This window comes from Buceros rhinoceros, unplaced genomic scaffold, assembly GCF_000710305.1.
Source record: "Buceros rhinoceros silvestris isolate BGI_N320 unplaced genomic scaffold, ASM71030v1 scaffold9339, whole genome shotgun sequence".
Taxonomy (NCBI): Eukaryota; Metazoa; Chordata; class Aves; order Bucerotiformes; family Bucerotidae; genus Buceros; species Buceros rhinoceros.
Window position 1 is genome coordinate 82155 of NW_010430921.1, and position 24650 is coordinate 106804.

The window sequence follows — 24650 nt, forward strand, 5'->3', positions numbered from 1 at the left end:
GAGAAGGAAGAGTTGGACACCAGGGCAAACACGTTCTCACTGGGAAAGTGAGTATATAACGTCACACCCTATAGTACATAAAATCTCTTCTTCCATGAAACTTCAGGCTGATATTGTCTGAGAAACAAGCTATAAGGCTTTTTACTGACTGTATCTTGCAGCCAACACTGTTGAAGAAGACATCTTCCAATGAATGAAAATATTTGCTAGGCATAAAACCAACTCTTTCACCAGACTGTAGCTGGCATAATCTGGCACCCAAAAACTTTGTTACTGGTGCTATTGCACAACACACAATAAACAAACAAAAAAGGAATCCAAACTGGCCTCTCAATTTAAAATAAGTCTGCAGTGCTGACAGAAATAGACAGGCAGATATCTTTTTATGATTTTCATTATTATGACAATAAAGATGTTGATGATGATCAACAGGATCAACATGATCTGATCTGCCACCTCCAAAGTGACAAACACAGAACATCAGAGACACTTTACCAAACACTTTTCAGAGGAGGAAAGAGTATTACCTTTGTAAAAGTACTCATAGTCTTTATTGAAGATGTGATGGTCTAAGAAGTTAAGAGAGGCAAGTTGGAAAGGTAGCATCTTTTATTAGAGGCAATATCTTCTACTAGACAAGTTAATAAAGCTGGAAAAAAGGATGAGGCTTTTAGAAAAGCAGGCTTGGTTTGCTGAAAGTGTGTCCGTTTCTGCAGCCATATTAGCTGACCTAATGAAAGATATTCTCTGTCCTTTCACACCATGCCATCTTGATAGAGGAAAACGCTCGGAGTTCTCCCAAGAGAATATACAAAGTTCATTATATGGCGGCTGTGTCACCCTTTACAAATAAAAAGACTAATACCGAGTAGCTGTTGCTGTCCCGTTTAACTAAGCTATTTGAGTAGCAGTATTTAGATCATACTGTGCTTTGTGAATATGATGCCTGAAAATTACTGTTTGAAACATGATTACGGACATAACTGGCTTTTCACTTTCCCTGTAGAATATATTCCAAGAACCAGGTTTACCTCAGGAAAATCTGGGAGAAGTATAATGAAGATTGACATAGATCTCTTACTGGTTTCCCAAGCAGAATGCATTTTCCTTTTTATTTTTAATCCATGTCTGATTTATTTGCAAATTCCAGTTTTAAAAGAGTTCTGAGGCTTCCTCCTGCCCTTTTATATTTTATTCTCTCCTGTCTCCTTCCACCATTCAGCCTGGAAAAGGTTTCAGAGCTAGACATTATTTGTGGTGCAGCCACTGCTGTGGTTTATGTTTAACAGAGCATGCCATCTCATTAGCAGGTCTGTGTTCACGAAGGTACTGGGGAAATGGGCTAATGTGGTTCATGTTAAACTTTTTCATAGAACTTCAGCCTCTAAGCAGAGCAGAAGGAATTAACTGTTCTTGCATGTCCAATGATTCACATGGCAAGGAAATCTTTAGGGTCCACCTGTTCCTTGCATTCAGCTGAGCTGACCTTCAAAGGTACCTAATGAATTCTTATACGTGGTGATTTTTACACTACTAAACCATCGCTAAGTGCTGTAACAAGTGTTTCATTAACTAATAGCTGCTGGATATCACAGCTTGATGTTAAATTTTTACCTTCTAATCTCAAAGTATGTAGCCTCAAAATAGCTTACTGGAAAAAGAAGAATAGGCACTTTTATTTACATCTGCTCATTTTTTATTTACAGATGTACCCACTTCTATCTCGGTTAATATTTTACTGTCAAAATGTGCAGGAGGAAAAGATATGGAGAAAGAAATGAAAGCAGTCAATTAATTCAGTTTTGATATAACAGAGACTATTTGGAAAATGCATTATCAAGGGAGCTATCACATTTTTTCCATGTATTGTACGTACAGGACACCCACGCACTTGATGAGACTAAAGAATTCCTTTCCTTGCTATTTTTTATTGCAGTTCACCCTTTTAGAAAAATAATAAAAAAGAAATGGAATAAAACAACCCAAGGAAAATAAAGTTTTTCCAAAGATGAAACTGCAGAAATGATGTGGGCCTCTTACCTTGGCAAAGGCTTCCCAGATTTGCACAGCTGGTTGGTTCAATTGAAGAGGAGGGAATTAGGTACGAGCCTTTAGAAAAAGAAAGTAAAATAATTAGACTGGTTCAGCTACTGAGCATAAAACTACCATGTCTCAAAATATATTCTACTTTGCAGTGACACAGCCCTCTTCCTAATTTCTCTCAGTGGCAAAACTGATGCTGCCATTTGTCTGTAAGACTCACATGTTTTCATTTGCTGTTGCAGCTGAGGGATCCATGAAAACCCGCTCTCTTGCAAGTTACAGTCACTCCCCTGGTTTTCTTAGCTTTCACTAAATAACACTGAATTAAACGAATGCAGCTTGTGTGTATTCTCTGGAAAGGCTTTAAGAGGAGGGGTCAGTACGGACATAGGATTTATGCACTCTTCATGGGTAATAATGGGTGCCTTGGAGAAGCAACCATTCTCTGCTGCTGTAGTACAGGTTACCCACCACACACTTCTGAGTAATCTGTCTGTGACAGACACCAACCAGATAAAAGGTGATTAAACTTGTTTCTCTGCCTGGGGTGTGGGTGTGATTAATGTTCTGGTATGCATGATTTATAAGCAGATAATGTCATAAGTCTGTATCCCTACTGAATTATTCATAACACCATGCACACACTTTGATGATCTGGAGACATAACAGGGCATATAAGAATGGCTACAGAAAAAGAACTGGTAAGGCTGCATTAATTACACTTTGTGTGTCCCAGCAGTTCAGCTGCAGATACAGATGCTTTTGCCCACTGTGCTGAAAATAATGGAGCCATAGAGCATGACATAATCTGAACCTACTGGGAGCGTTGCCCTTCTGGCTCTTGCTTTACCATTTCAGAATCATATTGACTCGATGAGGTTCTCTCATGAAACACTGTACGCTTCCATAAAATTAAAGGGCCACCACCCATCAGCTTGTGAAGATAGCTAGGAAAATGTTTCCTGTGATGTGAGAATGGATGAAGCATGAGGCCTCAACACACAGATTACACATACGGCCTGCAAAAATAGGGCAGAATTCAAAATATGTGAACCTCAACAAATACTAAAGCTCAACTTTTTGTTCAGTTGTTTGTCATTTGTTTTGGGGGTTTTGGTTTTGTTTTTTTTTTTTAAAGGATTAATAGTTACAGGCAAATTCACCTCCTTGGTACAATTCCTACGAAACCCAGGAAGGATGTTCTAAGTGAACATACTATTTCCTGCATGAGTTGTTTGGGGTTTTTTCTGAAAAATATTTACTAAAGAGTCAATATCAAAACCTGTTGTAAGTTATGTCCTCTTCGTCCTGTATCACGGGAAGATCACCCGAAAGCGGGCCTGGAAAATCTGTGGACCTTCATGTTTTCTTCAGTGAGTATTTTAAAACCAGACTGTGTTACTGGATTTGTGTGGCAAGGTTCTGGTAGTGGAGGGGCTACAGGGGTGGCTTGTGTGAGAAGCTGCTAGAAGCTTCCCCATGTCCAATAACACCAATGCCAGCCAGCTGCAAGACGGACTTGCTGCTGGCCGAGGCTGAGCCCATCAGCAACAGTGGTAATACATCTGTGATAACGTGTTTAAGAAGAGGAAAAAGCTATTGCACAACAGCAACTGTAGTTGAAGAGAGGAGTGAGAACATGTTGAGAAACATCGCATGCACCAAGGTCAGTGAAGAGGGAAGGGCAGGAAGTGCCAGAGCAGAGCTTCCACTGTGGCCCATGGTGAAGACCATGGTGAGTCAGGCTGCCCCTCTGCTGCCCATGGAGGTTAACAGTGGAGCAGATGACTACATGCAGGCCATGGAGGGCCCCAAGACAGAGCTGGGCTAGACCCAAAGAAGGCTGCGACCCTATGGGGATGCTCATGCTGGAGTCGTAAACCATGGTGAGTCAGGCTGTCCCCTGCAGCCCATAGAGGTCAACAGTGGAGCAGATACCCACTTGCAGCCCACGGAGATCCCCATGCTGGAGCAGGTGGATGTGCCCAAAGGCGGCTGTGACCTCGTGGAAAGGCCACACTGGAGCAGGCTCCTGGCAGCACCTATGGACCCATGGATAGAGGAGCCCACAGTGGGGCAGGTTGGCTGGCAGGACTTGTGATCCCATGTGGAACCCACACTGGAGGAGCCTGTTCCTGAAGGACCGGACCTCACAGAAGGACCCTGTGCAGGAGCAGTTTGTGAAGAACTGTAGCCTCTGGGAAGGAGTCACATGGGAGACACTTGTGGAGGGCTCTCTCCTGTGGGAGGGACACCATGCTGGAGCAGGGGAAGAGTGTGAGGAGTCCTGCCCCTGAGGAGGAAGGAGTGGCGGAAACACCTCGTGATGAACTGACCACAACTCCCATTCCCTGTCCCCTTGCACTGCTTGGGGGAAAGATGGTAGAGAAAATCAGGAGTAAAGTTAAGCCTGGGAAGAAGGGAAGGGTGGGGGAAGATGTTTTTAAGATTTGTTTTTATTTTCTCATGACTTTACTCTGATTTGATTGGTATTAAATTAAACTAATTTACCCAAGTCAAGTCTGTTTTGCCTGTGACAGGAATTGGTGAGCGCTCTTTTCCTGTCCTTTTGTTCAGCTGAGGAGGAGAGTGATAGAGCGGCTTTGGTGGGCACCTGGCATCCAACCAGGGCCAACCCACCACAACTGTATACTTTAAAGAAGAATATTTTCAGTTTGCATATTCAATAAGCTTTTTAAATGTTTAACTGGGTTGAATTTTGGCCAGATGAGACTTTCCCTCGGTGTCCACTCCAGAAAATACAATGATTTTGACGCAAACAGATACTTAGTATAAGCTCCTTTACGAAGCTAAGTGGCATGGTCAGTATGTGAACAGCAGACAGGGACCTGTGGTATGGACACTTCATGTGATATATCTCACTCATTTCAAATGTCTGAAAGTCAGACATCCCTATCTGCTTGTCACGCTAGACTTTCCTCATAGTCAGTGGAAAGGAACAGGCACTCCTACAGCAAAATACTTCTGACTTCACTGAGACATCTTCTCCAGTATGAGATACACTGACCTTTGGAACTGTCTTTTTCATTCCACTATTCATAAACAGCACTGAGGGCAATTAGCTCAGCCTGAAACATTATTCAGCTGCTTAAGGTTGACAGATCCCACCCTGAGTTAAATCTGAGAGCAAAATTAAGAATTCCTCTGGCCTTTTGGAATGGAAGACTCATATGAAGTGTACACGAAGCAAATGTAATTGCAGGCATGGACAGACATGCATGTGTCTTACGCTTAAACAAAGTAGATCACATCCTGCTACAGGGGTAGCCAGTGCAGGCTCCAAATTCAATAGCAGAAATCGATTAAACACTCCTCAGTTTGCCCGCACTGAGCTCTGACCTGGTGGTGCTATACCGCTATCGTTACCTAGGTTACTTGGTCTACACTTAGTCTGGATACCCAGGCTGTGTACATACACCTTTAAAAGCAAGCCGTGTGAAGGTACAGCAATAAAAACAGAATTCCGCCAAGTCTTACAGAACCACCACACCATGACTGCACAGCTGTGAAAACATTAGTCTAAGGAATAAACTAGGAGAAGGTAAAACCATGAAAAGATTATCTGGAACAATTTGCCAGTGTTTTTATGCTCCATAAATCTTCTTGTAAAAGCTTTGTCTGAAAAACCATGAAAATAATACCCCTTGAAAAATGTAAGCACTGTTCAGGCACAGATAGCTTGAGATTACTGCTAAATGCTTGGTTTGTTTTTTTTAAGTTACGCACGGCTTCCTGAGGAAGCATTATTGGAGCTGTGTGAAAACCTCTTTTCTGCATAAATCCTCCCATTGCTGCTAAATGAAGTCTAATCAGTTAGAGTCATCTCCCCTCTGTCAGTGGTTTATTCATAGCTGATAGCCTGACTCATCAACTCTCCTGTTGAAGGCTGGTTTTACAATGAAGGCTTTTATTCAAAAAGATGAAAGGAAGAAAATCCTAACAATCCCATCTCTGGGATTAGTAACCATTTTTGAAACGGCACTGTACTGAATGTTTTCTTTTAGGAAATACTCTGGTTCAAGGAAAGCCTGTATCATACTGGGTGATTTAACATCTGTGAAAGAAAAGACTGACTAGTGGGCTGGTTTTCTAGAGTTAGAGGAAATAACGGTGCTTCTGTATAGATACATTTGAAGTGCCCTGTATAGACAGCTGGGCCTAACATACGAGTGCTAATATACGTTTTCTAAAATAGTTCTGTGGTAGGTAAACCTCTTGAACAACAACACCCCAAGGAATAAAGCTGTGGAATGAAAATAAGTGTATTGTTTCTATGATCACAGCAGTGATAGTACAGTTGTGTCACAAGGCTGCACAGTCTTTAACAGAAAGGAAAAAACCCGTACTCCAATCAAAATTAAGTAAGACCGCAATATTTACAGACGTCTTAGTAGGTTGTTTAGTAAAAGTGTTGTGGTAGTAGTCTTCATTGTACGATGGTATAAGAAGAGTAAGATTCTCTGGGAAGTTATTTTCCGTCAGATCAGTTTGTACTGATGGAAAAGCAACAACCTTTTTGTCCAGATCAGCCTTTTCTTCCTTCTGGTGGAGGGGTGAAGGCACCTGGTTGCTTGTGTTTTTATAGAGGTGTTGCTTAAATATTTTTCGCAAAGACATGCTCAGAGCTGTCCCAGCGAGTCTGGCTGTGAACGAGTAACTCACATTTTCGTTTGAGTAAACTAACGCAAGTAAGGTGGTTTTTTTAGCCACCTTAATCACTCATGAATTATTACATAGAGAAACCACACGCCTAAATGGTGGCAGCTTCTCTTTTAAGTGAAGGATTCTCAGAGCTCTGACAAATGCTCTGTCAGGAGACACATATTGACACTATTTAAACTATGTTTGAATTAATAAGTAGTAAGGTGTCAGAGGAGCAAGAAGGCAAAACTTGAGAGGACAACATTAGAAACGAAGGTACTGTCTACTTAACTCTTTTTTCTTTTTAATAAACATGTATTTGCACCAATAAAAGGGTTCAGAGTGGAGCTTGATAGCAGTTCATTTCCACAAGCATCATATGTGAGTGCACAGGCTACTGCTGGCCATCATTCAGATCTTCCCCTATGCATTTTGTAATTATCCAAATATCTCTAAAGTTGTTACTAACCAAAACATTCTTTGAAAACAACAAAGCAAATGAACCACAACAAAAAAGCAATCTAAAAAACCCCAGGTCAAAAGTGACAAAGATTTTTGAGTTTTGAATTTTTTTCATCTGGAAAAAAATGTTCCAGTAGAAAACTGTCAGCCAGCTGTAATAACATATACACATATAAAAACAACACTTGGACATTTATAAGAACCAAATGTCTGAGCCATGAAATGAGAATAGGTTGGACAATGTATCTTCTGCAGTAATCTACAGGAAGGAATACCTTTGGTAATTACCAATTAAAAGCAGGACTGATAATATGTCGTCACGAAGATAAAACCCAATGATTTTGATCTAAAACTCTTCCTGCCTGCCTCCTCTAATTTAATCTTCTCTCATACTTTTCTGGCCATATGCATTATTGTTTTGTCTCTGCTTTTGCTGGCTCTGCACACACAGCCCAAGGCTAACAAGTGCTCCTCCTGGCTAGCAAAAGGGCCAAAGGGCAGGTACAAAATCATTTACTAAATGGTTAGTTACTACACATTTTTTTTCTCCAGTGATCACTGTAATCTTCAGGCTAACAGGTTATTAAACCCATTTCACATCAGCAGAAAGGCAAAAAAAAGAAATCTTTAGGAAAATCTTTGATCTGCAGATCATTTCAAGCAGCAACTCAATATACTCAGGGGATTTGTTCTTTTCCTTTGGGAATCAACTCCATGCCCTTCCAAAGCCTGCGTGCATGGTAAGAGTTGAGCTAAAGTCTAAGAAAGGTAAGACCCAGCTGCTTTTCCTTTACAAGAATTCTCTTCTGTTTGTTTTTTTTTTTTCCGTGCTGGTATATGATATGTTCAGCACAATGCAAAAGTGTGGGGGGAAAATAAGCAAAAAAGATTTGGCAAGGCATACTCACCACAACTCAAATTGTTTTCTGCTTTCAGTGCTGAAGTTGGAATACTCCAGAATTCATTTTCCCAGTCTACAATGTTTCCTTTCACGTCGCAGCTGAGGTTGGCCAGCGTTTGCGCATTCATAGTGAAATTCCAGAGGCGGAAGTTGTAAATGTCTCCATTTAGAGAGCTCACTTCATTGCTGTTAGAGCCCAGCATGAGCCTCCCATTTCCAGGGATGACTTTGCCAAAGATACCTGGACAGTACACTATGTGATAGGTGCTTTTGGCATATATACCTATACTGCCCGAGAAGCTATCCCCTACGACACAGAGCTGTTGAAAGGTTCCCGTGAAAAACTCTGCATTTCGGGGCAATGCATTCTCAAGGATGCACTGCGTGCCTGAGATGGACAGAAAATGGCCCTTTGTAGTCTTCCCAAAACTGAAGAATTCTGTTGACAATGCATCGGTGTAGGAGAAAACCTTCCAGTCATCGTTGTCGTCGCTGCTGCCCTTGGTTGCTTCAAAGCACAGCGTAAACTGGCTCAGATCTGGCACTGAGACAGTGTCTGCCACGGACACAGCATCGACGTCAGGAACCTGGGGAATTACGACTTTCTGATTCCTCAGAGACACAGCAACTAGAACCAAGCGCAGATAAATAAATTAATGAAAAATTTAAAGTAATCATATAGAAATAAAGGCAGCAACATCCATTAAATTAAACATTCATCGAATGGGTTTTATCGCTGTCATATACCAAAAGCACACAATGAGGGGAACTGGTTTGGGATTACACATGGTTGAAATTGTGCAGGTTCCTTTTCAGTTGCACGGAAAATGCTGCACTACACACAGTTAAAAACCCTTCAAGTTGCATTAAAAGCAACATTAGGACATATTACCTACAAACTTCCAACTCTGCCTCAGCTCTTGTCATAAAAATTACTTCTCATTCTTCTAGTAAGGACACATTGGGCAATAGAATAAAACGAAAAACACAGCATGACTTGCTCTCGAGACATAGTATTTTAATTACTTGTCTGCATGACTGCATTACATCAATAAAGTTCAGGCCTTGCTTCTTTCAAATATCACAGTAGAAGAAAGCCCCCATTACATTTTGTTTCTGAATTCAGCTAAAGAGTTTCTGAAAAGCATTAGGCATCTTCTCAGTTTGTCCCCCAGCAGCCTTCTGGTTCATACTGCAGCAGTGTGTTCACGAGTGTTTGTGTCCAAGCTGTTTGCTATTTGTTAATATTTGGGTCAGCAGTTCTGGATTTTGCACAAGTATCTGGAAATGGCTAGTTCTCTTGCAAATACGCACTGCAGTAAGGGTGTTTAGGCATGGACAGAATTACTCTATCTCTAGTCATTATTAAGTATTCTCATTTGCACTGGCAAAACAGGAGTCACCAACTGCAAAAAACAGTATCATGTGACACACGCTTTTTCTCCATGGGTATATTACTGACAATTCTGTTCACCTTACTTTGGAGAACCTTATTTTTCAAAATAAGCTGTCAATGTGCTCAGTTTCATTGGCACATTTATGGCAACAAAATAATTCTAATAAATTTCTCCACAGAAATAAGTTTCAGGTTATCAGGTTATCACGCAAAGGCATCAACATCAAGGAGGCCAGATTGCAGCACCCCTCGGTTTTACTTCTGGCTCTGCAGTTCTGCGGCAGACCATATCTCCAGCAAATGTCTGCTATTTCTTTTACACACCTTCGTAGTGTGTATGCTAGAAATGAAACTGGTTTTTGCTAGACCTGAAAAATACCTGCCACAGTACTTAATCCCTAGTCTCCCCTGGGATTTTTAAGTGATGGCGTCCACATACACTATTTACTACACCTGCTCCCTTCTCAGAATGAAATAAAAATTCTTCAATATGAGAGGTTATGTCCTACAAGGGAAGGATGACTGTCATGCTACACTCAGGAAAAATGACAGATACACGGGGGTATAAGGATTCTGTGTAGCCTGTGGTATTGCAATTTCCCTTTGCCAGTTGTTTGCAAAGACTGTGAGTTCCAAACTATCCTATTTGGATATACTCAAGGACATAATTTGAGCAGTATATTATATAGTAAAACAACATAAAGCATTTACACATAATCTGCCAACCCAGCAACTGGAGAATGAGAGGGAAGAGAGAAAAATACTGGGCTTTTATAGTTACTGGATTTGCTTCACAGATGGTTTTTTTTTTCCTTAAGGGCAAAAGTATGTTGTAACTATTTTATAGATAGAAAATGTGTTCAACTCTCCATTGAAAACAGGGACTTTTTTTTTCATGGGTTAATTATACTGTAAGCTTCTTTACGTAACATGGAAAGTGTTCCAAAAGAGGTATAAGGATTCAAGACATGGAAAAGAAGGAAGCTTATTCATATGCGCACTGTCCAGCCTGTGTTAGGGTGGCCAGAAGAGTTATGGACCACCTGGTCAAATTTAAACAGTACACAGAGAGAAATAAACAGGGAGGATGGTGCTCCAGTACTCGTCTACTCAACGTTGCTGTGCTCATCTGACAGAGTGAAACACTGGCACCTTCCCCGTACAGTGAAAGGACAAAACTGACAAGTATTTTGTCCACGTGGAGAAAACAGAAACCTGCCATCGACATTAAGCACAAATCTCTTTCCTGATTGCTGTTGCACAGCCAGTCATCATACTGATGAATTTCAGATGTTAGTATTGCAGAAGCAGGTTATTCTCTGAGGACTAATAAACATTATTCAATATATATATTCTTGGAATATATTGGAATATATTCTTGGAATATTTACCCTAGCGCTTAGATTAGTTTCAGAATGATGTTAAATTGTTTCTGATAGGAAAATAACGGAAATACAATGAACAGGGGTTCTTTTGGACACATTGCTATTTACTCATGAAGAATGTACAAAACTCCTGGCAGTCCTGACGCAGCAGGAGCAACCAGCAACAGGCAGCTCACTGTTCTGAGATCCACATCTGCTTTTACAGGAGCACTGGGACTATACGAAGCCTGCTTTTGCTGCTCTTTAGAGCCCCGAGCTTACTTGTAGCTCGCTGTCTCACATCTCATACATCCCTTCACGCAGAGGCAAGCCAGGAGCCCCTAGATTGTATTTTACAATCCCTTACAGGGAAAACTGCTTTCCTGCCAGTTGATGGGCTTCTCAGCACAGTTTGGAGCTCAAGTGGTGGCTTGTGCTACTCCTAGCTTTGCTGCTTTCATCTGCCCTTTCACTATTGCTGAAAGAAATGCATCAACTTTTAATGAGGTCTGCAAGTGTCTACATTAACAAATACCTGTTTGAGAGCTTTTTGTTACTACTGCAGTGAATTGCGCTTCTAATCCGAGCTACTACTACTACAGTACTACTACAATACTACTCAACTGTGTGTTCATTTTACCTGTACTGTAAGTATTTCCATATTAACAGAGGTCTGTTGGCTCTCCTTCCTCTCCTTCAGTGACTGAGTGACTTCGACTCACTGGTGGAGCTATTACTTAAGCAGTTAACTATTACTAGAAAATTATTTAACAAGCCAGCTCTTCAGCTGGTGTAAATTTACATGACTCCCCTAAGACTAGCAAAGCTGCATTCATTTCCTGCATTTCCTCCATTCATTTCCTGAGGGTATAGTCCATCCATCTGCTGTTGGTGTGTTGCAGGAGGTGACAACCATGAAAGCCAGCATTTGTGCGGGTGATCAACTTGTTATAGATAACAAGATGTGCTCTGTGAAACTGAGTTTGGAACTGCTTTTACATAAAACTGAGCAGTCACAGAAAAGCTGTTCTATTCTCAGCTAATGTGCTCCCAAAACTCATTCTACTGTCTTATATTTGTCTTTCCCCACATGTTTTGTCTCGCCTACATGTTGTATATTAGGACGTACCATTAACGTGTTTTAAGTACTAGATAGCAAATTGCTGTGTGGTTTTGAATGGCCTTTTACTTTCCAACTTGGCATTACTTTGTGAAACTCAAGGTTTGTGAACAAACTACTTAATTCTATTATTTAGATATGATCATTTCTGAGAAATGAAAGGAAATATGAATATAACACTGTTCCCCTTGCTCTGGGAGAAGTAAATGATTTTGTCCAGGTATCATGTTGGTAGTAGTAACAATGGTGTCAGCATGACAAAGGAGCTTTGAAACTCCACTGGGGACCTGAAGGTGCCATCTTAGTCCATTGGGGCCATGCAGATGCATCATAATTTCAGTGTATGTGTTCCTTGATGTCCTACTGTCTACATGCTCTTACATCTTGAAAGGAAAGCAGTAAATTATCATCCCTTTACCAAGCCCCTTTTCTGTATCCATTGCCCGGTAAAATGTTGCCATGATCTTTGTCTGTAACTATGTGGACAATTAGCAGAATACAGTTCTAATTTGTCATGAATGCATGCAGCCAGCTCTCTTAGCATCCACAGTCAAAATCAAGATGTCAAGATGTAGATTTGGAGTAATGAAAGGAAATTCAGCAGCCTTAGTCTAGGTGCTTAACAGCAAACATAGAATTTCTGAACTAACATTTACATGAAACATTAAAATGTTAGTCACTGGTGAAGGTCACTGATACCTTTACTCACTGGGGAGAAGTCTTCTTATTCCAAATGAAAGAATTTCTTCAAAGACTATTTCATTTCAATGGTACTATCCATGAACATAAGGTACAACTCGGTTGGCATAGAGGTAATATTTTTGCTTTCATAAATATACATTACCCATAGATATATATACACAAATGGTTCTCTGACTACGTATGTGAACCTTCCCTCTCCTCCTCTTTGAATACCTATGAGGGCAACACTACATTTTTTGATTCCAACTGTAAGTCACCTTATCCTTTATGGTCATACTTAAATATTAAAATATTAAAGAGAAATAAAGAAATAAATAATTTTGCATACTCTGATTGTATATAATTTTGTACGATCCACTTGATTTTACAATTTCTTACAATACAGCAAGAGCTGCTATTTTCAAATAGATAAACCTTTCAGAAAACTTGTTTCCACTTTAAGAAGACAATAGGTGCTTCTAGAATTATTACTACATGCATTTCATCACCATGAAAGAAGCTCAACAGAAAGAAGTACTTTTTAGTTCCTCTGATATGACACTACCTTTTTTCAGGAAGGTACACAAATCTTGCTTGCATAATCAGAACTGCTTTTGTCTTATGATTCCTGGGAGTTACTATCTTAATTATTTTAAAATATATGGTAAGTGTACTAAATACTAAAAAAAAAAAAAAAAAACATGAGGAAGATGTGCTTGTGACTGAAGAGGTAACTGCAAAGCTTCCTGCTCTGTGTTTCTACAGCAGCCAGCCAATCAACAGAACCCAAGTGTGCTGCAATAATAGAAATGCTCAATGCAATACTAGTAACCAGCTCAAGGTGTGTGAAAAGAACGTCTCCTGAGGGCATGCAACTGTGAACTATAACCCTGAAGTGCAATGAATGGTAAGTGGCATATGGGGCCGGTAAGTGATCATCCTAATGCCCTCTGTTACCTCACTGTCCTTTACTGTTGTGTGAGAGTATCTTCTAATTAATGCTTTAAAAAACAAAACAAACATTGATCACATGTTCTTTGTGTCCTTTTAGGGGAAAAAGCATGAGTGGGTTTTGGTTGGTTTTTTTGCAGTTGTTAGGCTTTTTAAAATCTAAGCATTACGATGTATTTAAGAAAGAGAAAGAACGATCAGGGAACTGGAACAAAAGGCAGCCATCCTGCAATGCCAGTTCACCCTTGGGAGTTTGTTCTAAAAGCTGGAAGAACCCACGAGAAGTTTTTCCCTGTCCACAAATTCCTTCCCACTCTTGGACATTTCACTGAGCCAGAGGTCCAGACTGGCCTCCTTTCTGACTCAGCTAGGTTTCCACCTTGTGCTTTCCTTTATGTTTCTACATCCCCCGCATTTGTGTTGACCTGAAGGACAGGTGTTCTGCTTCCAAACCCTTCAGCATATAGCTGCAGGGAGAGGCACTGTTAGGCCTGAAATATTTGCACGTGAGAAGTTTTTCTAACACACTGGATGATGTCATGTTCCAGAATAAAATAATTTATTTTCATCCAAAGAAAAATAAAGCCTCCCCATCCTTTCCATTCTGCAGAAAGTATTGCTCTAATCTTTACAGAACATTTCCTTCTGAGATCTGTAAGAGGGATGAAATGCTTTCGGTTTACTTACTGCGTATATAGCTGGCATTAAAACCTTTCTTTTGGATGCTGAAGTCACTTTTAAATGACACGATCATTTCATTTCCAGTAGAGTTATAGGATAATCCTTTGGCAGTGATGCCACAAAGGTTCATTGGGCTTTCCCCATTGTCTAATGTCAGTGAATCATAAATACAGCCTGGAGCTTCTTCAATGTCAAAATCGATAAATGTTAGCTGTATGATGAATCCATGAGGTGCTCGGATGATCCACTTGCATGCTTGGCTGTTGGGATAATCACTGGGGAAGCATGGAGAAGTGAAAACTCCAGAGGGGTCAGTTAGCACAATCCTACAGTCATAGCATCCATGAGCTGGCAATAAAAACAAAGTAAGGTTGAAGGTCAGGAAGAGAGATAACTTCACAAGAAAGTAATCATTAACACAATAACTGAAAGTAATTCTATACAGAAAATCATAAACAGAGATGAGATGGAGAAAGGCAGAAAAGGACCTTGTTTATACTGGGCAAAACTCTGGAGGAATAGTACAGCGAAAGAATATTTTATGTAAGGAATCCTACGCAAAAGAAATATAAATTATGCTGCTAAATATTCAGTTGTGCACACAATATATATCTGCTATGTGTACTGGCTGGAAAAAGCTGAATTCAGAAGGGCAAATGAATTCTTCAGCTGCAACTTATAAAATGACGACTAGTATAATTTACATTTTTTGGCTGCTAGTCTGATGCTGACTGGTGGCTACTCCAGCAGTTCTGTGCCATGCTATTGTTTCCAGTGGAATGCGCCTGGAATGCAGCAACACAAGAGATGGGTTGAAGAGCAGCAGAAGCAGCAGCTCTGCAGAGCTGCCGAAGTTTAGTCATCAACATTTCCAGCAAATGCTCTCCACATCACCCAGAAGGGTGGCAGTGAGCTGCGGGGTTTTGAATCAACAGAAAGTTACAGCACTCTTCCCAAGCTGACTCAGCTCCTTTGACGCAGTTGTAGCAGTTAGGCTTTAAGAAATTCTTATTCTATTCCTCATATTTTTTTGCTCACCTGCTGTGCTTATCCACAAGAATTCCAGGCCCAGTTAGTCCCCAGGGCTGTGTTTCTTGTTTGGTTTACATTTGCTCATTTATCACATATTTATTTAGTGTTTTATATTATATAATTAGCGTGAACTGCCTGTTGCCAAAGCAGCGCTGAATAAGCTAAGTGGGAACTGAGTATTGCCAATAAATAACCAAAGAAACTAACCAGCAGGTTTATGCTGGAACTACTTTGCAAACATTTCATTAGGTCACAATCCTGTGTCAAGCAGTACCAGGATGAAACAAATAGGACAATGGCAACATGCATTATTGGTTGCCTAAGCTAAGAGCAACCAAAAAAGTTGTCAGGTGTTAACTACTTGTGGAGCAGCTATAAAATAGGAATAAATGCAACAAACATCTCTAAAGAGTTTTTTCCTCTGCTTGGGTCCAGATGTTTCTATCACATTCAAATGGTGTTTGGCCTAAGCAAAGGGACCCTGACACTGTGAAGTAGCATAGCAAAAAAGGGAGCAGTTTACATCTGCAGGGAGAATTGCAAGGTGTATTTTACAGAATTTTATAATTTTTATTTGTAAATCATGAATATGGCCCAAAAGAGATAAAGTGACTACTAATTAATTGGGCTCTCAGAGCCCAGTACAGGCTGGTTACATTAGAAAAGGTCAGTGGGATGCTTATTTGTCCAAAGGAGAAAAAAAGATTGACTGACAGATTTGCAGGTACCTTTGGAAAGGAATGGAGCTCATGACATTGCAGACCTTGATCTGTGTAGTACAAACAGGAGCCTGTCTACTCTTAATTTCTCTGCAAATCTTTACAGTCAGGACTACGCTCACCTGGCCTCAATCCCTGCTGTTCCATTTATTAACCAGCGAAGGAATATTTACTTATTAGCATGGTGACCGTAACTCCTGCAGTTTTATAAACAGATGAGGGCTTCAGCCAGTGGTTTTTGCGCAGGTAAGTATCATTTTTCAGAGAACCACCCTAGACTGAGAGACAGAGGAACAGGAAAGGCATGCTCTAAGCCACAAGCCACAGTGGTCTCCTAGTCCAGGGTGAGTGAGTCTCTACAGGGCAGAGCAGCTGTAAGTTGGCTCTGGCTGGAACTGCCTCCAGCTGGAAGGCTCCATGATTCATGCTCCTGCCTTCGTTATTGCTAGGGTGAGGGCTACAGGGGCTGAGATCTGGCAGCACGCTGCACCCAGTCTTCTACTCATTCCTGCCAGACAAATAAGCAACACAGACCTATCTGGGTGGTTTGGAGCTTTCCCTGTGCACCCGGATGGACCTGAAGCCATGCACTAAGCTGATAAGTGATGTAAATGCATATAGGCACATTGCTGTCAACATACACACATTCAAGCCTTGGACCCTAAACATAAACCTTAAGGGCATCATAAAAACTTTGCCAAAACAGGAAAAAAAAAAGCCACTTGTCAGTAAAAGTGTATCTCTCAAATTCATAGAATATTACACTAACCTGAGACAGGAAAGTCAAATTTGTCCATCAGAAGGAACACATACATTCCTAAGAGAAAACTGCCTTTACTAACTCTATTGATCACCGTCAGCCAAAACAGGACTCAGCTCTTCTATTTATCTGTCTCTGACTGTCTATCATCATTTCTAAGCCGTGTAAAAATGTCAGTACAAGGTAACAAAAATAGTTCTATCCCTGCTGTCTTTCACTGTAAATGCTAAAACAAAGTTTATTTATATTGTTGGTTTTTTAACTCATTTAATCTTTTCACTAACATATTCTCATTTTATTATATCCATATTGTTTTGTTTATAGAACTAATGCAAAAAACAAAACAAAACAAGCAACCAAACAACTCCCCCTCCCCCCACCAAAACCCAGCCCCTAAATTTAGGTAGGAAAATAAGTGCTCCAAACTTTACATATACAGAAGAAACAGATTTGGTGAGCAAAATAGTTTACTTTTTTGAAGTGGGTTGGCTCCATTTTGGCACAGTAGCTATTCTGTCCATGACTGCAATTTGAAGGAGAAATATCCTGTTTTCATGCAAATGTCCACAGTAGTAAGTAAAAAGAAAAGAAAACAAACAACAAAACTATATATAAAAAGAATGGTTTTGAATGGAAATTCTTGCACAGCTTCTCATGAGGCAGTTATTTTTCTATAAACAGCACCTATTTTACTCATTAAAGAGAAAAAATGCTGTGGCAACCTCAGGCTGTCAGCCAAAGCTGACAGATATTTTGTAATCCCATTGGCCCAGAGAGGTTCTGAACTGTGGATACTGAATACTTGCTGTAATACACACACCACAAACATTTCCACAAGCAATCCAAAATATTTTATTGATTTTAATGGGAACAAATTAAGGTACGATATTCTTGGTCAGGAACTGCACACACAGAATCTACCTGTCAAGTATTTTTTATCACCCTAGACCACAGGAAATTCACTCTCTAAATATATTTTATTGAATAAAAAGCCCAGCTTTCCTCCCTCCTTTTTCTTCCCCAAACCAAAATGAACACTCCCCATATAGGGAATCAAGCACTTAATTTCAGCATTTCCTAAATTAAAAGTTACACTGGCTAATTCATTTGTCTCCATCATGAGAATACCCTGGAGTATGATTTTCAGTTCGTAATCACTTTTTTTCTGCAGGACTCACACTTCTTATAATAAAAGAATAATTAAGCATTTAGTATGACATTTCAATACTATACTAAAAGGGAAATTTAATAAATTCCTCTGAAGTGTGTTGGAGCTTTCATCAGAGTTATCTACGTGATTCACAAATGTTAATTGACTTCAGAGAGGGAACTGCTTTTTCCCCTCCTATCATGCCCATTTCATAAGGATAAAGTTAGGCATGGAGATAATGGGCAAAAATGGCAAAAGTTTCCACATATTTTGGTTTTCTTATATAAGAAATAAGAGTACTGATTTTCCTTACTTACTATTTGTACAGGGTTTTTTATGTCCCAAGCACACCATCAATGACTTTAAACTGCAGCTGGGAGAGCAGTCTGCCAATCTGGCCCACGGCAGAAAATCCAAAAATGAGTACTCAGTAGCCAATTGAAAATTTTGGCCAAAGCAATTTGGCCATCTTGAATAGGAACTTATTGGTAAAGGCAGGGAGAGAATCCTGTACTCTTGTTTGCCAATTTTCCTAACCATGAGACCATTCCCTCTCCTCTATGAATCTGCTGCCTCTTACACATGTATACATCGGATTCCTATGAAGAGGAAAGCACCCTGGGCTAGTCTTTCCCACACCGTGCTGAATGACCTGAAGACTCTCCTAAAACTAAGGGGCTAAGGGAAACAGTATGTGACTCATTAAAGATTGCAACATACAAACAGATGCGTGCACACACAAACTTCATATCCTATGGAACAAAATGAATCACCCAGCTTGTCCTGTCAACCCATTTTGTCTCTTTACAGACATAATTCCACCCTTTGAACTCATGAAGACACTAGTGAGCACCAAGATACACAATTTGCAAGTGATTTTCACAAGCCATTTGTTGGCAGCTGAAGCCATAGTCAGACCCAGAGTTACAGGGCTGCGCTGCAGATTTGGGAAGGAAACATTCTGTATATAATATCATCCCATCCGTTTATACTTCCCTTTTTTATTTTTGTTTCTTCTTACATGACTAACTTTCCAGCACTTGCCTCCAAAATCTATGCTAATACTTGTATTTTCCTCTAGCTCCTCACATTATTCTACTTCTCTTAATTGTCATATTCTTCACCCCAGACCTCATCTTTTGTCCTATTATATTCTGCACTTGTCTCTCAGCCACGAGTTTTGACTTCTTACTCTCCACCTGCTTTCATTTCTGTGCTTACCCAACCTTAGAGAAATGCTGGACAACAAATGTTATTAGACTAAGAATTTTTTTAGAAGAGCAAAAGCAGTCCAGCTTGTGATACTTCCTATTTCAGCCCTGAAGACTTATATGTTTGTGAAGGTTAAGATCAAAAGAAAACAGGGTCTCCAGGGAAAAACATCTGTGCTTGCAATTCATGAGTTACCCAGTTTGTTTTCACACTAAGTATTACCTTGCATTGGGTTTTTCTTTTTTCAGCTGTAGCATGCAGCTGGCCTTCTGTACAGCATTTTCCACCTGACAGAAGTGTCAATGCCTACATGTGTGTAGGCAGCAGCACCGGATACCAATGACAGCCGGTGTGGGTTGAATTAACACTACTGGTATTTTTTTAAAATCCATTAAATGACTCCCTCATAAAAGTAAGACAGAATGCTGCAGGATTGCATTTTGGTATGAAAATTAACTCTACTTCTCCCTGTAGAAGACTCAATTTTCCTATGAAAATAGCCTGAAATAAACCTATGTAGATCTGGGATCAAATTTTCAGAAACAAAAGTGTTTATGGTAACTCTAGTCTTATTCAAGTGAACAATAAAATCTCCCCTGCCTGACAGAATTAGGCTAATCCTAAACCACAGAAAATCTAAGCTCCAGTATCTAGCACTTCACACATACAAAGCAGTATAGAATTAATTATAATTTGCTTTCAGATGTAGACATCTGAGAATCTTTAAGCACTTTACATACATTAAAAAAGGCTGCACTTACAGGGATGGTCTCTTGAACTCAGTAAGAGAGAAGCATGGGGACATGACATGACATAGGCACTTGCAAGCGTGTGATAAAGCCCAAAATAGAAGTGAAACATTACAATTGTCTGCTGTGACTGCATGATGAAAATACCTATTTTGATGAACATTAAGCAGGAAAAAGTCTTCCTTGATAATTAGCAATTAATTATTGAGGTTTTTTTTCTTATTTCAAGGATGCCATAACAGAGATCTGGCCAAACATTAGGTTAAGTGTATTTATGACTCCAAACAGATGGGTGAATGAGGTCAGCAATGGGCACACCTGCAGACAAGCAAGAGGAAGGGCCAAACCACCAAGATGTGGGTGGCCTGGAATGGCTACAGAACAAACAAACCCATGTTATTCCAACAAGACACAAACACTAAACCCAGAACAGCTATCACATGGCAAAGGCTTCAACAGTAGCTTATCTTCTCTTTAAAAACATCATTTCAGACGTAAAGGTGATCTGTAGATCTACAGAAATACCTATACGCAAAAGGTGAATATATTAATTGCAAAGAATTGTCATGTCATTCACTCTTGACGTAAATTGCTTGAGCCTCTGCACACCAAACCATGCTGTTTGGTTCCTGCGCAACCCACAATTTGATCAAGCTGTCTCAGAAAGTGCAAATGAGGAGGTGTGGCTGGTTTATTTTTGCTTCTTTATTTACTTTCCAGATTATGGAAGCTGTTTGATCTCCCAAAAAGAACCTTATTTTGCTACAGTATGCTGGCCCTGATAAAAATTGCTATACACAAACCATAATTTAATGCTAGCAGCCATCATAATCTCAAATTAAACAGACAATCCTACTTCTAACTATTTAAACATCTGGATTTAAAAAGAAAAAAAGGACAAAATAAAGGACACAACAATCTCTGCAATAAATAGAAGGGCAGTAAGACTCTCAATCTGATGTGTATAAAGGTTGTCCCCTCACATACATGTTACAGGTCTGGGGTTTACTGGTTGGAAATGATTGTGTATAAATGTAAATACCTTCTGATTTGTAATGATAATATGGAATAATTTCTACAGTGTGCCAGCCCTAAATTCATAAAAATCTCCAGCAAATCCTAAAATCTCACAGATTTTATTGAGATTTAAACAGGAACTTAAGGTTCAGCAACTGTTTGAAGACCTTTCCTGCACAATGATGCCTTTGAGTCCCGTATTTGAAGCTTCACAGTCCCGTCTTCAGCCTTGCAGCCCCCTCAGGGCAGAACGGGAGGGCACGACTCCGTAACTCTGCAGTGTGAAGTGCACAGGGGAGGCACTGCACAGACCTCAGCAGGGAGGAAGGCTGTGCTAGCTTCTCTAGCCCTGATCATTTTCTTTTCCTTTTAAGGAAAGCAGTAATGACTGGACCAACATACACAAACACCCATTCAGGGAGAGAGATCCACTGTCAGACACACAGGTTGTATATGAAAAGCTGGTTACCGTGTGCTTAAATCATTAATGTGAACCATTTTACATCTGGACTGATGTCCACACAGCAATCCATACTCCTTTTTCCTTTCCTTGCAAACCCACTGGGCATATCATAGATTCCCAAGTTGCTGACTGCATTTGGGGGGAGTGAGAGGTTGATCTTTCATATCAAATTGTCACAGAAATAGTTCCTTCCAATCTTTGAATTTCCTTCCCAAATTAATTTCTGCCTAAAGACCAGGAAAGGCAAGGTGTAATTCTAATTCAGTCACGGACTTTCTAAAAATGTCACCATGTCAGTGTCTCTTATTCCCTGCCCTCCCCACTTGAAAATAGAAGCATTTGTCCTCTGGGTATAGTTCAAACCCATCCCATCATCCTTTTGTTAGTAGGATGTTATATTAACGACCAGCTCTGCGAATACATCAGTAGCAGGCTTTGACACTTGCATGTGAAGAAGTATATTTCAGCTCACCTATGAGGAGTTTTAAATTTCTCCAAACACTGAACAGTTCTGCTGGTCACTAAAATACATGGCAGTGTAGTGTAGGTCATCAAAAAATGAAACCTGGTACAATTTAAATAGTTCCCTAAAACATTCCTAAAATATTTATATTAATAGATGTAGAATACATAGAATCCCTGGCAGGATAAACATTACCAGTTTTTCTGTGAAACCACCTGCATAGGCTCAGTGCTATAACCAGCATAATTCAAAAAATAAAAAACTTACAACCTTTAACGAGTGAAACTTTACATTATCCTACTTAAAGCTGCAACACATAATCAAATGCATTTTGCACAGCATGACTATAATAAAGATGTAATTGGGAAGAATCCCTCATGGCTGTGTTATTCTTAGTTTGCATATGTGACTTTTTTTGTTGATTTGCAAGAAAGCACTATTTTAAGCACTATTAAAAACTCAGTCCAGACTCTCGTTCTGCATCACTCCTGTTGCATCATCTGCATAGTACTCCCTGTACCCAGCAAGAATTTAAAGCCTCCATATTCCTGACTGGAAATAGCACATAACCCTGGCAGAGCCTTTTATAATTCAATGAAAGACAAGATTGTGCTCTGGCAAAGTAATTCAACAATTGGGTTTCGGCCACTGAAGCCAGGAGCCAAAGAGAGTACTATGCCCTGGCCAGTCATATCAGCTTGTCTCACAGCTTCTTTTGCATCAGCATTATGTACTGCAGCATACGCTTTAAATGGGTGAACTGGTTGGTGCACCTAAGAATAATGAAATCGTGGAAAAAAAATCTGCTCAGAGGCTAATATACAGACATATATGAAAGTGTAACTGTTGCTGGTGGAGTCACTCATTATCCCTGCTTCCTGTTGCTCTAACCTGTATTGCTCATCAGATTATTAAAAAATTACATTTTTTGTCACGTAGAATTAGAACTGGTTATTTTCTCTTTTTAAGACCAGAACAAGACACTGAATTAATGGAATTATATGTGGCAAACTGAAAACTAATAAAAGACAATATTTTCTCTTGTATTACAGCAACAGTGTGTGAAACTCCAACCTGAAAAGTATCAACACAGAGAACATAAAATTCAGAAAGCCAACAGACATTTTTCCGAGTATGTAATAAGACCTCTGAATCTCTCCAGATACATAATAATTGATATGAAGGGACATACCTGTAAGGAATTATAAACCTCATGGTTTGTGCTTGAAACTAATCTCAACCAGCTGATCAGGAACAGTACTAGTATCTATCTCCTCCTTGATGGCAGGCACTATCCCAGGTCCCAGGCTCCAGAACCTGACTGCCTGCATGGTCACAGCATGAGGCTGACCCCGGCCAGCCCAGCCAGCTCTTCTCCAAACCCTTCCAGGGCAGGTCTCAGCAGCCAGCACAGGTCAGGAACCATTGCCAACATATGACCTGAACACAGCTCCCCAAGTTTTTTAACTGCGTGTGTTTGGGACATGACATGAGCTGGCTTCTGAGGCAGAGAACAGCCCTGGGCACATTTCATTTACTGGAATAGAGGCAGCCAGTGTGTGGGAAAGGGAAAGCAGCCACGCAAAGCAGAGCGTGAGGCCCTATCTCTTCTATCTTATGTAGGAGCCAATAGAGCAGTTCTTGCTAGTTTTGGTGGTTCAAACACTACCCGTAAATCTGGGAGAAACAGGTGGTAGTACATCCTGTTTCTAATATGATAATCAAAATTATCTTTCAGGATACACTTGAGGTCAGTAACGGTAATAATGTACCAGAAAAATCAGGAAGAGCAAAGCTTAATTTTGAAATCTGAGGTTAAGATTAGAAAAGCAGAAGTGAGAATAGTAAATTACTGACAAAAGAAGCATTTACCACGAATGCAGGCAGTAACCAGCTACTACTAAAGCCAGCCAGCAGCAAGCAGCTGGTTCACCAAAACCAAGACAGCAAAAGCTGATCTACACTTCCTCATGACACAACTCTATGACACGATCCCTTACTGAGAGAGATTTTGCTATTTATTTTGTCATAAATAAATATATAAACCACAGCATGATTCTTAATCCTTTTCATAAGGGACACAGACGGACTGGAACTTTACATCGATTTATGTACCATCCATACACAGGTTGTTGAGACTTTATACAGGACAGTTCAGGGAACTGACCTCTTGACTTCGCAACACTAGCATCCTAACCAGCCCTCAAACAGAGTCATCCAAGTATTGACATTATCGGCATTTGTTATATTCTAGTTCTCCAAAATGTTATAATAGCCCTGGAAAGATCAGAGTCGATGCTTTTCACTTTGAGTGGGATGCTAGCACAATACAAAGACCATTAGAATTCCAGTGTGCTTTCAGATATTCCATGCTGCCCCCAGGTCCTATTTTATGCTGGAATTCAGTAGGTGTTTATTTCTGTTGTGTTATCATTGCCACTAAAAGCTCCGACCCCTCTTGATCACTCTAGCACAAATATCCTACCTCCTGACAGCAACCGACTTTATCACAGCAGTGACTCCAGCAGGTTTTGATTGATCTGGGACATTGAGGGAACCAGCTACAATAGAAGAAAATACGTTCAGAGCCAGGGTGGGGGCCCTGCACTGCCTGTTTCCCCTTAGTTGTTTGGTTTTGTGCCAACGAAAATGGAAGTGGAAACAAACACACAGACTGGGTAAATCTGCCCTGACCCATTTGTGTGGAGTTCACACTGTAGACAAAGTTATGGATTTCCCCCAGAGGGAGGGGGTAATGTGAAAATCCTGTGTTACACCCATTGTAACTCAAGAATATTTTCATTGGCGTTCCTGTGATAATCTT

The 24650-nt window shown here is 40.2% G+C and overlaps 1 protein-coding gene across 1 annotated transcript in view; it reads right to left on the reverse strand.

The window, feature by feature from the left end:
* The window catches only part of GPR126 (G protein-coupled receptor 126), a 106320-nt gene that overhangs the window by 54710 nt on the left and 26960 nt on the right, over window positions 1-24650 (reverse strand). The window contains exons 2-4 of the mRNA XM_010143199.1: window positions 14268-14609; window positions 8076-8696; window positions 2041-2109 (exon numbers count right to left, since the gene is read on the reverse strand). Coding sequence (XP_010141501.1) covers window positions 2041-2109; window positions 8076-8696; window positions 14268-14609 — 1032 coding nt within the window. The remainder of the gene's footprint in view (window positions 1-2040; window positions 2110-8075; window positions 8697-14267; window positions 14610-24650) is intronic.